General features: G+C 46.4%; 1 protein-coding gene across 1 annotated transcript in view; it reads right to left on the bottom strand.

Annotated features, from left to right (window-relative positions):
• The window catches only part of FKBP9 (FKBP prolyl isomerase 9), a 42,195-nt gene extending 29,793 nt beyond the window's left edge, over positions 1 to 12,402 (bottom strand). The window contains exon 1 of the mRNA XM_060632854.3: positions 12,011 to 12,402. Within this exon, the coding sequence (XP_060488837.1) occupies positions 12,011 to 12,237 (227 nt within the window). The 5' untranslated portion in view covers positions 12,238 to 12,402. The remainder of the gene's footprint in view (positions 1 to 12,010) is intronic.
• Positions 12,403 to 13,423: the final 1,021 nt, after the last annotated feature.

Below are 13,423 nucleotides of genomic sequence, written 5' to 3'. Positions count from 1 at the left end.
TACTATGTTGAAGAAAACAACTACAGGGCTTGGTTTATAACAATGAAACACTGGAAATAAGAAGTTTCAAGGGTATGGCACTGATTGCATTTAAGGCAAGGTCGTGCAATAAAACGCTGTGTAGTCATTTAAAAATATCAGATTTATGTCCATTGGCACAGGAGGACATATACAGTAACAGAAAAGTACAGGCTATAGAGTCACAGCGTAAAAGGATTCCATTTTGAACTGACATAGATACATTCGAAATCCACAGGGTGACACATAAAAACATTACCAATGGTACTCTATGAGTACCATTTCAGGTGGCTTAACTTGTTTTCTCTTTAATTCTCTCTTAATTTTCAAAATGATGATGAAAGACACATGTAATAAAATATTAAGAGCTGTTAGAATTTACCTCATTGGGATGTGCTCTCTTCATTCGGTAAATTACTGCCACCTTTTCCTCATTTTCCTTAATGAACAATCTGGAGGAGCAGCACAGTCCACTTCCCCACCCATCAGGGCAGCTTCCTCAGACCCGCCCTTCTTATGCTTCCTCCTCCTGGTTTTACAACCCATTTTAATAACTTTCCTTTTGCAAGGTCGGTGAACAGAAAGCAAAATTCCAAGTTCAGGTCAGCAAGCCAAAGGACAAAAACACATGGTCAACTGTGTGCCCAAGACAGCTTTACACCTCCACCCTCTACCTCCAGGGACCAACAACCGCCCCCTGGAATGCCAGCTCTTTAATTTCACTTGGCTGGGGCCTTGCCATGCCCTGAACCATCATCCAACTGGCGGGTTTATATCAATAATGGACCAAAACTCGAAGCTTCAAAGACATCCCAGGTACAGAACATGTGCAAACAGCTACAATGCACAGGCTGGAAACTACCTTAGAAACAAGTTTTTCATCCATAGAACCTGAATATGGTTCCCAAATTTAATAAGAGTTTTTAATAATAATTACTATTTAGAGTGTTTATTATGTGTCAGGTACAGTGGCAAACTAAGCTTTTCCACATACTACCCCATGTAATCATCAGACAACACTTCAAGGTGGGTGCTGATACTCTGGCTCTCTGGAGGGGAAAGAATCTTCCAAGCTCACAGTTAGCCAACTGGGGAAAAAAAGCGAGAACACAGGTCTATCCGACCCTTAACCTCCTAGCATGGGGCCAGGCCCTAGATGATATATAAAAACAGTTGTTTCGGTGCCTGGGTGGCTCAGTCGGTTGAGCATCTGACTTTTGGCTTCAGCTCAGGTCATGATCCCAGGGTCATGAGATTGAGCCCCATGTCGGACTCCACACTGAGCATGGAGTCTGCTTAAGATTCTCTGTCTCTGTCTCTCTCTCCCTCTGCCTCTCTTCTTCACTTGTGCTCTCTCTGTCTCTCTCTCTCTCTCAAATTAAAAAAAAAAATTTTTTTAACTGTTGTTGCCTTGCAGTATTAATTTCTTCACTTGATGACTACCTAAGCAAAGTGCTAAAAACAAAAAACAAAAAAACTTTCTGAAGAAAAGTTTTAATTTACATATGTGAGAAATTAACAATGCAAGACTAGAATTATCTCCTGCTTAAAACTCTGACCATCTGGAAAAATAAAGTCTTTCTGAGTAAATCTGTGCTGATCAGCACAACTGGCACAAATTCACTTGCAGAGTCAAGCCCAGAAGTGGTTATGAAAATTACTTCTGCAAGCTCTGGAATAAGCACTTATATGGCCTGTCCCAGTATCTGACTGATTTACACCTTTTGCAGAAGTCCCAGTTGAGGTCCTGCGGGAAACAAATGATACACCCAAACTAGGCAGTTCCAGGAAAGTTTAATAAAGGGGCTGTGTGCAAAGGAGTGTGCAGAGTGCAGACAACCCAAGGGACAATGTAGTACCTCGGGGACAAGTATGGGGGTGCTGTTGTCAGACCTGGGCTTGAAGGATCCAGGTACAGAGAAGGTGATGGTTCAGGGCCACATGACAGAAGCTTAGCTAAGACCTCTGGTCCAGGGACACAAATGGTGGAGACCTACAGGCAGGGAGCCCAGGGAATAAATATCTCCACCTCACTCTCCTCCCTCTGATCTCCTGCTGATGCCCCACCGACTGAACCCAACCAGAAGCCAGGTGATGAGGGAGTCATTTATATAACCCATAGTATGCACACAGCAAAAAGCCAAGTGGAACAGAAGGACCTAGAAAGGCAAATGGAAATCATCTAGCACGTCCAAAATCCCCCTTTCCTCTCCATCAGCTTATTTTTCTCCTCTGCTCATTCGCTGCTATAGACCCTTTGATTGCTATCCCTGACACTTCTTTCTACTTTCCCTGCCCTGAAGGGGGGGGGTGGGGCTACAGCATCCTCCAGTGATGGTCTTCAAGTTTACCAGCCCAAGGATCACTAAAACAGGAGACATCACATAAAACCCATCATAACCAATTCATGAAACTGTCTACCCATGCACACACATGACTTGCAGGATATTCCTCAGGATAAGTAACTAACTCTGTGGCTGCATTCCTAAAGCATAAATACTGTGGCTCTATTTCTTTTTTTTTTTTTTTTTTTTGATGTTTATTTATTTTTGAGAGATAGAGCATGAGCAGGGAAGGGGCAGAGAGAGAGGGAGACACAGAATCCGAAGCAGGCTCCAGGCTTTGAGCTGTCAGCACAGAGCCCGACATGGGGCTCGAACCCACAAACCGCAAGATCATGACCTGAGCCGAAGTTGGACGCTTAACCAACTGAGCCATCCAGGCGCCCCACTGTGGCTCTATTTCTAAATGTAGGTTTCAATCTTCAATGAGGATGGACTTTCTTTTTAATGTTTATTTATTTATTTTGAGAGAAAGAGAAAGTGCAAACAAGGCAGGGGCAGAAAGAGAGGGAGAGAGAATCCCAAGCAGGCCATGCTGTCAGCACAGAGCCCGAGTCGGGGCTTGATCTCATGAACTGTGAGATTATGACCTGAGCCGAAATCAAGACTTGGATGCTTAATCGACTGAGCCACCCATGTGCCCCGAGGATGAACTGTTAAAAGAACATATGTTATGGAATGCCTGGCTGGTTCAGTCAGAAGAGCATTTGACTCTTGATCTTATGGTTGTGAGTTTGAGCCCTATGTTGGGTGTAGAAATTACTTAAATAAATATTTTTTTAAATAAATAAGTATTGGGGCGCCTGGGTGGCGCAGTCGGTTAAGCGTCCGACTTCAGCCAGGTCACGATCTCGCGGTCCGTGAGTTCGAGCCCCGCGTCAGGCTCTGGGCTGATGGCTCAGAGCCTGGAGCCTGATTCCGATTCTGTGTCTCCCTCTCTCTCTGCCCCTCCCCCGTTCATGCTCTGTCTCTCTCTGTCCCAAAAATAAATAAAAACCGTTGAAAAAAAAATTTAAAAAAAAAAATAAATAAATAAGTATTAAAAATAAATAAATAAAAGAACATATATCAAACTGAATGCACTCCCTCCCTAGAGTCCCCAAAGCCCATTCCCTCCCCAAGTTCCTACATTCTTCTTTGTGAAAAAACAAACAAACAAACAACAACTTAGGAAAAGGAGAGGAGACCATTGCTGTCAAGAGCTGGCAACAAAATTTTGGAAGACAGAAAGGGAACAGGTGTAGGATCTGACCTAGTAGGGAAGAAACAGAATCTAGGTGAAACAAAGGGGGATCTGGCCAAGCCCTGTGCATCCCAGAGTCTGCAGAGGTGAAGAGTGGCAGGTGGCAGGGCAGAAGGAAGCCTAGAGCTAAGTCTGCATCCAAAACTGCTACACCCCACCCTGAGCCCCTTCCCCACTCCTAGCAGCTTTGCAACTACAATTTTAAGCTTTATGGAATTATTTAACTGGTTTTAAAGACTCTGTGCATATGCAAAAATAATATATGATACTACTTTTTTTTAAGTTTATTTATTTTGAGAGAGACAGAGACAGCACAAGTTGGGGAGGGGCAGAGAGACAGGGAGACAGAGAATCCCAAGCAGGCTCTACACTGTCAGCTTGGAGCCTGATGTGGGGCTCGAACTCACGAAACCATGAGATCACGACCTGAGCCGAAACCAAGAGTCGGACGCTTAACCAACTGAGCCACCCAGGCACCCCTATATGATACTACTTTTAAAAATTTGGGGGGCGCCTGGGTGGCTCAGTCAGTTGAGCGTCCGACTTCAGCTCGGGTCATGATCTCGAGGTCTGTGGGTTCGAGCCCCACGTCGGGCTCTGTGCTGACAGCTCGGAGCCTGGAGCCTGCTTCTGATTCTGTGCCTCCCTCTCTCTCTGCTCCTCCCCTGCTCGCACTCTCTCTCTCAAAAATAAATAAAGATTAATTTAAAAAAAAATTGGGGGAGCCTGGGGGTGTCTGGGTGCCTCAGTTGGTTAAGCATCCACTTCGGCTCAGCTCATGATGTCACAGTTCGTGGTTCAAGCCCCATATTGGGCTCTACACTGACAATATTGAGCCTGCTTGGGATTCTCTCCCTCTCTCTCTGCCCCTACCCCTACCCCACCCTCACCCGCTGGCACGCTGTCTCTTTCAAAATAAATAAACTTTTAAATAAATAAATACAAATTAGGGGCACCTGGGTGGCTCGGTCGGTTGAATGTCCGACTTCGGCTCAGGTGATGATCTCATGGTTTGTGGGTTCGAGCCCCACATCAGGCTCTGTGTTGACAGCTCGGGGCCTGGAGCCTGCTTCAGATTCTGTGTCTTCCTCTCTCTCTGCCCCTCCCCTGCTTACACGCTGTCTCTCTCTCAAAAATAAACAATAAAAAAATTTTTTTACTAAATAAAATACAAATTAAATTAATTTTAAAACTATTGACAAAAATTTATATACACTTACACTACTTGTTGCTGAGATTATTTTTATCTCAGATGCAGAAAAAAAGGAAAAATGGCCATTACAAAAGGGAGAGAAAACCGCCCTCCGGTTAGAACTGAGGTCCTGATCAGCTATGACAGGACCAGTCAGCTGGCTCTGTATGCCAATTTTAGATTCAGCGTAGACAAATAAAAGCTGAATACGTTACTTCCCCTCCCATCTTCACTGATGTACAATTGCCAAATAAAAATTGCATACATTTAAAATGTATGATCGGATGTTTTGATGTACGTATACAATGTGAAATAATCGCCACAATCAAGCTAATTGATATATCCATCACCTCACACAGTTAACATTTTCTTTCTTTCTTTTTTGTGGTGAGAACACTTAAGGTTTACCCTGTCGGTAAATTTCAAGTGTAAATAAAGTATACTTTTAAATTTTAGTATACAATACAGTATTCTTAACTATATTCACAATACTATATATTAGACTGAATTCATTTCTTTGAACATTAAAGACACTACCATATTTTAAGAACTTGTAACTGGAGGGAAGCAAGATAATAAAGAGCCAGCCCACGGGGCATGGGAACCATGTTTTGGGTGCCTCAAAGTTGGTCCAGTCTCAGGCCAACTCAAGACGACTGGCTCATACAGGACCTGCCTGAAGAAGGGCTGTGGTCCTGCCAGAGCCATATGTGAATGGGATTGAAAAATGCATGAAATGCACAAAAGCAGACACCTCCCAGCTGTTAGCCTAGCTCTGGGATGAGCCAGGTAAGACCTTTCCCTGGCTGAGTTCCACCAAGGAGCCTGGGCCCCAGTGTAGACTTGAAAATGCAGGAAGCCATGGGGCACCTCGGTGGCTCAGTCAGTTAAGCGTTCAACTTCAGCTCAGGTCATGATCTTGCAGTTTGTGAGTCTGAGCCCACATAGGGCTCGGTGCTGACAGCTCAGAGCCTAGAGCCTGATTCAGATTCTGTGTCTCTCCCTCTCTCTGTCCCTCCCATGCTCATGCTGTCTCTCTCTGAATCTCAATAATAAACATTAAAAAAAAAAATAAAAAAAAAAAAAAGTGGGGGAAGCCAAGTCTGACTTTTCTGTCTCCCGTCTCTCTCCGCACACCATGTGCTTCCCAGACTCTTTGTCCAAGATTATTTCCCCCAAACAACTACCTCTACCAGCTGCTAATGAGCCGTGGCAGTGGGAAAAGGCAAGCCCTTAATGAACTGGCAAACCAGTTCCACTACCAGATGGAAAAATGAAGAACACTGCAATGGAGGAAGAGAGAGATGGTGAGGGACAAGAGAGGAAGGAGTAAGAGTGGAGAAGAGGGAAATGAGAAAGAACACATTCATTCTTACCTTCACAGAGGATCAGACCCTGAAATGTGAGCCGTTGGCCTGGATGATTTTTGGCACGCTAAAATATGATTAAGAGAAAACCTCTGCAAAGTGAAATCATTGCACTGCTCTTGCGGAGTTTTGTCTTTCAGCAACTGCTGAAGTTAAAATATTAGATCTCTATAAATCTTATTCTTAGTGAGTAAAATATAGCCAAATTAAATGATCAATATGCATGCACAGTCCCTCACAATGACTCACAAATGAAAGTTAAAAGCAATGTATCAAGGCTTTGCAGCTAAGTAAGCCTGCCAATGACCTCAGGAGATCCTAAGAAGAATTGCCTGGAGGGTAGGCTCTTTTCCTAAAGTCAGGAGAGCCACACTGGGCTAAGACTCCAGCAGCAGCTTCCCTTTCATCACGTGGCTTTTCCAGAGGAAGAGCTGCCATACAAATTCACACTTTAGGGGCACCTGGATGGCTCTATCTGTTAAGCTTCCCACTCTTGGTTTTGGCTCAGGTCATGATCTCACACTGACAGCAGGGAGTCTTCTTAGGATTCTCTCTCCTTCTCTCTCTCTCTCTCAAAATAAATAAATAAACTTTTTTTTTTTTTTAATTCAAACTTTTAAAATTTCCCTGCTTGGGGCGCCTGGGTGACTCAGTCAGTTAAGCATATGGCTCTTTTTTAAAATTTGTTTATTTATTTATTTTAGAGAGAGAGAAAGTGCCCGGAGTGGAGTGGGGGCAAGGGGCAGAGGGAAAGAGAGAATTGCAAGCAGGATCCATGCTCAGTACAGAGCCTGATGTAGGGCTCGATCCCACGACCCTGGGATCACAACCTGAGCCTAAATCGAGAGTTGGATGCTCAGCTGACTGAGCCACCTAGGTCCCCTGAGCGACCGACTCTTGATTTTGGCTCAGATCACCACCCCAGGGTCATGGGATCCAGCCCCATATCGGGCTCCACGCTGAGAGTGGAGCCTGCTTGGGATTCTCTCTCTCTCCCCTCCCTCCTCCCTCTACCCTTCTCCCCAACTCAGGCAGGAGAGCGCAGTTCCTCTCTCTCTGTCTCTCTCTCTCTGGGAAAATAAAAAGCTCCCTGCCTAAGTGAGCCTTGTCATGACCTGACTAGTCTCCCTGTCACTACTTAACTCCTCCAGTACACCTTGACACCATCTGGCGTGCTGCCCAGCTCCCTGGCTCTTCTCAGAACCAATCCTGCAGAGAAGGTGAGCCTTAACATCCCTTCACTCAATACCCACCAGGTGTTAACAGCAGGTACTCAATAAATATTTGTTGAGTGAATGGAATGAATAAATGAATGAATGAATATATAAAATTAATCTGATGTCTGTTAATAAGTCTTTGATTTTTTTAGAGCAATAGTTCTCTTTTATTTTTTTTTAATGTTTATTTATTTTTGAGAGACGGAGCATGAGTGGGGAGGGGCAGAAAGAGAGAGAGAGACAGACAGAATCTGAAGCAGGCTCCAGGCTCCTAGCTGTCAGCATAGAGCCCAATGCGGGGCTTGAACTCACGAACTGCGAGATTGTGACCTGAGCCGAAGTCGGCACTTAACCAACTCAGCCACCCAGGGTCCCCTAGAGCAATAGTTCTCAAAGTGTGGTCCTCAGACCAGCAGCAAAAGCATCACCTGTGCACTTAGAAAGGCAAATACATTCTCAGGCCCCACCCAGACCTAGTGATTCAGGAACTGTGTACAATAATCTCTTCAGATGATTGCGATGCAGGTACAGTTTGAACACCACTGCGTTAGAGCAGCCCACCCGACAGGACATGTGGTAGACACACGATAATATTTACTGAATATCGGGACCTTGAGTGTCTGCAGACAAGCCTGGAGGCTGTGAATGAACTGACGAGAGGCTAGCTTTGCCTGCTAACGATAACAGCAACATGGTAAATTTCAGTCTCCAGAAGGAAATCAGAGCAAAGAGACCATCCCCCTCACCTTTATTGCTAGGAATGCTATAGAACTTCTAAAAATGCTGAATCAGGAGTGGCTAACAAGGAGCTCCCAAGAGCTGGAAAGTGAGAGCAGGAGCCCCCTAAAAAGTGTAGCTGGGAAGCCGCTGTCGACTTCGATCTGGAGCTGCAGCCACAGGAACATATTAACAGGCCCACGGAGGCTCCAAAATAAAATGAAACCATGCCCGAGCCAGTGGCCCAGAGAAAGAAAGCTCTGTGGAAACAGAGGCCTTTGTGACTTACGACTCTGGTCAGGGTGACAGCCATTTTCTTCTGAGCAAAACCTCCAAATCAGTAGCCAGAACCCAAAACACCTTTGATTTCTCCTTCCCTAAGCTCGTTGGGCAGGAATAGCAAAGTTGTGCCTTAATACTTCATAAATTCCCAAAGGAATGGACGCCCTGGAGAAAAACTCACACTAATGAAACACCTACTATGCATCCTGCCCTTTCCACTCCACTGTCCACACAGCAACCACAGAAAAGTCTGACCCCTCACCCCCATGACTAAAATTCTTAAGTGGCTTTCCATTGTCCTAGACAAGTCCAAATTCAATAGCCAAGCAAAAAAGATCTCCCAAAGCTGGGCCCAGCCTTCCTCCCCAGACTCCTCTGGCCTTTTCTTTTCCCTCTCAGTCATTCCCCCACTGCCACTCCAAGCTGAGGCCACTGTGAACAGCTTTCACGTTCCCCTACACAACACTCCCACCGCCAAACCTCTGCATAGGCTCTTCCCTCCATCAGCCACACCCTCTCTTCTCTCCACAGCCCTCACCCCTCAGCTCAGCCCCGGTCAATTTTAATCATCCTCAGGTCTTATCTTTGCAATCCTAGAACTCCATCCCAACCACTCTCTCTCTTTCCATCCCCACATAACATACAGTTAAGCTTTCTGTGTGTTTTCCACAGCTCCTTGCCTTCTTTTCATTATATATATGCATAGACTACGGGCCATAGACTATATATACTGCCATAGACATTACACTGCCTAGGTTCAAAACCTCACTCTACCACTTAGTAGCCAGATCCCTTGAGCAAATTACTTGAACTTTCTGAGCCTCAGTTTCTTCGTTTGTTGTTGAGTTACCTACTTCACTGTTTGTGAGGTTAAATGAATTCATTTGACATTAAATGAATTCATATATCAAAAGGCATGTGGTAAGAACTGTGTGGACTCTACACGAGAAACAAAAGCGTATGCTATTATCCCTTCTGTACATATCACACTGTGTAATGGCCTGGACCATAAGCTGTAGGGACAGGGAAGGACACCTTCTTCAGGGGCAGACACTGCATATTGGCTGAAGGGATGGTAGTGCCTCTTTCCAATGTCTTCCATTGTCCCACACTGCCTCACAGTGGCTGCCAAGCTAGAGGGTAGAAAGTATCAGCTTGTTATAGTAGGAATTATTAATTATCATCAGCACAAGCAGGAAATTCTTCCTTCTTTTCTTTTTTTAAGTTTTATTTATTTATTTTGAGAGAGAGTGAGAGAGAGCAGAGGAGGAGCAGAGAGAAGGAGAGAGAGAGGATCCCAAGCAGGCTCTGCACTGTCAGCGCAGAGCCCAATGCAGGGCTCAATCTCAGGAACCATGAGCTCATGACCTGAGCTGAAATCAAGAGTCGGACGCTTAACTGACTAAGCCACCCAGGCACCCCTTCTTTATTTTCTAACTAAAAACGCAAATGAAAGAAGATATACAAATGACCAATAAACACATGAAAAGATGCTCAGCATCATTAGCCACTAGGGAAATGTGAACCAAAACCACGATGAGATACCACTTCACACCCCCTAGGAGAGCTAGAATAAAAAAGATAGACAATTACAGTTGTTGAGGAGAATGTGGACAACTAGGACCACTCATCCATTGCCAGGAGTGTAAAATAGTGAAACCACATTGGAAAACAGTATGGCAGTTCATCAAAAAGTTAAAGACAGTTACTACAGTACCCAGCAATTCCACTCCTAGGTATATATCCAAAAGAAAGAAAACCATATTTGCACACCAAACCCTGTTCACAAATGTTCATTAGCCAAAAAGTGTAAGCAATACAAATGACCCTTAACTAATGAATGGATAGGGGTGCCTAGATGGCTCAGTCCGTTAACTGTCTGACTTCAGCTCAGGTCATGATCTCGTGGTTGGTGAGTTTCAGCCCCGCATCGGGCTGTCTGCTATCAGCACAGAGCCTGCTTTGGATCCTCTGTCTCCCTCTGTCTCTGCACTTCCCCTGCTAATTCTACCTCTCCCACTCTCTCTCGAAATAAATAAATAAACTTAAAAAAAAAACCCAGTGGATGGATAAACAAAATGTGGAACCTCCGTAGAGTGGAATATTATACAACCATAAAAAAGAAATGGAGCACTGGTACATGCCACAACATGGATGAACCCTGAAGATATTACACTAAGTGAAAAAGCCAGATATAAATCACCACAAATTATATGATTCCACATAGATACAGAAAGTACATTAGTGGTTACCTAGGGCTGGAGGGGAGGGGAGTGACTGCTAATGAGTCCAGGATTTCTTTTCTAGAGTGATGAAAACGTTCTAGCTATCTAATGATAGCTGTGATGGTTGCACAACCCTGTGAATACACTAAAAACCACCAAATTGTATGCTTTAAATGGGTGGATTGTATGGTATGTGAATTATAGCTCAGTAAAGCTGTTAAAAATAAAAAGAAGCAACTGAAACAATAGTAAACATGACTATTTCTAAGCATTTGCTATGTGCCACTTGCATACTAAACAGCTTTTGTAAACGCACTCATTGTCTGGACTCATTGTCTTGACTCAAAGTCAAGAAAGGTAAGAGTATTTTTTTAAGATAACTTCTGGAATGAGCCTAGCACAGCCAAGGGCACACAGCAAATGCTCAACAAACAGTTCTCTTTGTCTCGTCTGGTGATTCACTGAGAGAAGTGCAGGCACAGACCTGGGTTTGGAACAATGTCTTGGGGAGGAGAGCTGACTGTAGCTGGAGGAAGAGACCTCTTAACCCTAAAGCTCAACTGGAGAGAAGCTGGGGGCAGGTATTGTGATCCCGGGGCAGAGTTAGAGGGAAGGAATCGTGGGCATGGTCCAGGGCCCCAGCGCAAAGCTGAGCGACCTGCTCTGGACTACCCCACACCCAGTAGCGGAGAAGGAAGGACAGTGGTAGCTTTATGCACAGACCCTGGCCTTGGACTGTCACTTGGTTTTCAGTTGGACTCCACTTAAGTTTCTTAGCCTCAGTGGCCTCAAGTAACCTCACTGGCAAAATAGTGGTAGCTACCTAAGAGAACTGTTGTTAAGAATTAAATGGGTTCATGATACGCAAAGCACTTAGAACTACCCTGGCACACAGTGTAATAGCTCCATATATGTAACGACTGCTATCGTCAGCTCATCATCATCATCATCATCATCATCATCAACTGCGAGAGACGTCGTCTGACTCAAGGGGCCTGCGGAAAGGCCAGTAAAGGGAGGTGGCAAGCAGACATCAACATTTACTCCTGGGGGGAGGGGGGGTCTACTTGCAGGGTGGCCATTTAACATAGATTTCGCGTTGTGTGAATGTGCTGGGAGGATGGGAACTGTTCCAACCCCTCTGTGCCAGGACCTATCCAAGGCTCCGGTCCCGGGCGGGCGGGCGGGCGGGCGAAGCGAGCTTTAGGGCGGGTGGACTTACCCCGCGGAGGACAGATTTAGGGTCGCGGAGCATTTGGGTAGGAGGAGGGAGAGGGAGGAGCGCGGGGATCGCTGGGCGGAGCTGGGGGAGGTCCGTCGGGAGGGAAAGGCCTGTCCGGAGAGAAGGAAACGGGAGAGTGGGCGCTGCAGCCTCGGAGGCCCGGCCGGGCGTCCAGGGCGCGGTACCTGGAGTCGAACTTCTGGCCGTCGGGGAATGTCCCCACGTAGTGGTAGCGCACGAAGTCGCCACTGCGCACGGTGCGCGGGCACTCGTCCGGCACGAAGCGCCGCTCGATCTGCAGCTCCGTGTCGAGGCCCAGGCCCGCCACGGGCGCCGCCTGCCCGGTCACCCAGAGCAGGAGCAGCAGGAGCGGCGGCGGCGGAGGCCTCCAGCCCCGGGCTCTGAATGCCATCAGGGGTGGCGAGGACAGCGGCGAGGGGCGGGCGCGGGGCGCAGCGTGGAGCCGGCGAGGGAGTGCGGAGCTCCGGCAGCGCGGGTCCGGGCTGGGCGCGCCGCGGCGTTTGCAAACGTGGAAAAGACTCCCGGCCCTCCCCGGGCGGCAGCCGCCACCCCCCTCTCCCACCCCCCGCCCCCCGGCCACATCCGAGCGAGGGGAGGAGCCGCAGCCGCGCGCCTTAGCTGGTGTGCTGCGCCCCGCGCTGCCCGGGTCTGGTCTGGCCCTGCCCTGCCCTGCCCCGCCCCACCTTGCCCTGTCCTGCGAACTGGCCCGCCCTGGGAAGAGCCTGGCAACTTCAGAGGGAACCTGTCCCCGAGGGAGAAACCGTGAACTCCTCGGGACGGGGCTCTGGCCCAAAGTTGGAAGAGAAAAGCATTTACTGCCCCGGCAGACTGGCCCGTCTCCGCCTGTCCCTGGAGACTCCCCAGATTTAGCGCCACCAGAAGCTCCTACGTGGCCGCGGATCCAATTACTTCTGGCTGCTTTGAGAAGGGAGGGAATCTTAGATGATTATGTTTTGTTTTTTACTTAGTTAAAAGAATGGATTCTACATGAAAAAGACTGAAACCATTCTTCAGGATTTTTTTTCAGGATTGTCTTTTATACTTAAAGAGAAAGGGAGAGGCATGTATTGTGATACTCCCCTGACAGCTGTCACGAGAAAGTTTCAAGTTACTGTGAGTGTTCCCGCAAGCCATTAGTGGATGCACTGTGAGCTGGTACTCAGTAGCAAACATCTCACGTGGCCCCACACACGTGACTAAGTTAGATTGGCCTTCACAATAGAGACCGAGAAGCCCCAAGAAATTCATTAGAGTACTTAAATGAATTCTTAGGATCGGTTGTTCTTATTTATTAAAATTTTGGACTAATGAGAGCAAATCACCAAGGGGTTCTCAGCTTCTTTTGGAAGTAAACAATCCTGATACCAAGATCTGGCCAACACAGGGGGAGACAGAGAGAGAAACTGGGCACCAATCTAATTTATAAATACAAGTACAAAATAATAAAATGTGAGCAAATTGAATTCATCAGTTTATTAAGGGAATAATACACCGTTATATGCACTACCTAGGTGACCTTCTGCAAATTAATAAACGGTCTCTGTGTGCTCTGTAAGATGAAGATAAAACATGGTAAT

This window comes from Panthera onca, chromosome A2, assembly GCF_046562875.1.
Source record: "Panthera onca isolate mPanOnc1 chromosome A2, mPanOnc1 haplotype 2, whole genome shotgun sequence".
NCBI classification, from domain to species: Eukaryota; Metazoa; Chordata; class Mammalia; order Carnivora; family Felidae; genus Panthera; species Panthera onca.
The sequence above is the reverse complement of the archived record's forward strand: the minus strand, read 5'-3'. Positions and strand labels throughout refer to the sequence as shown.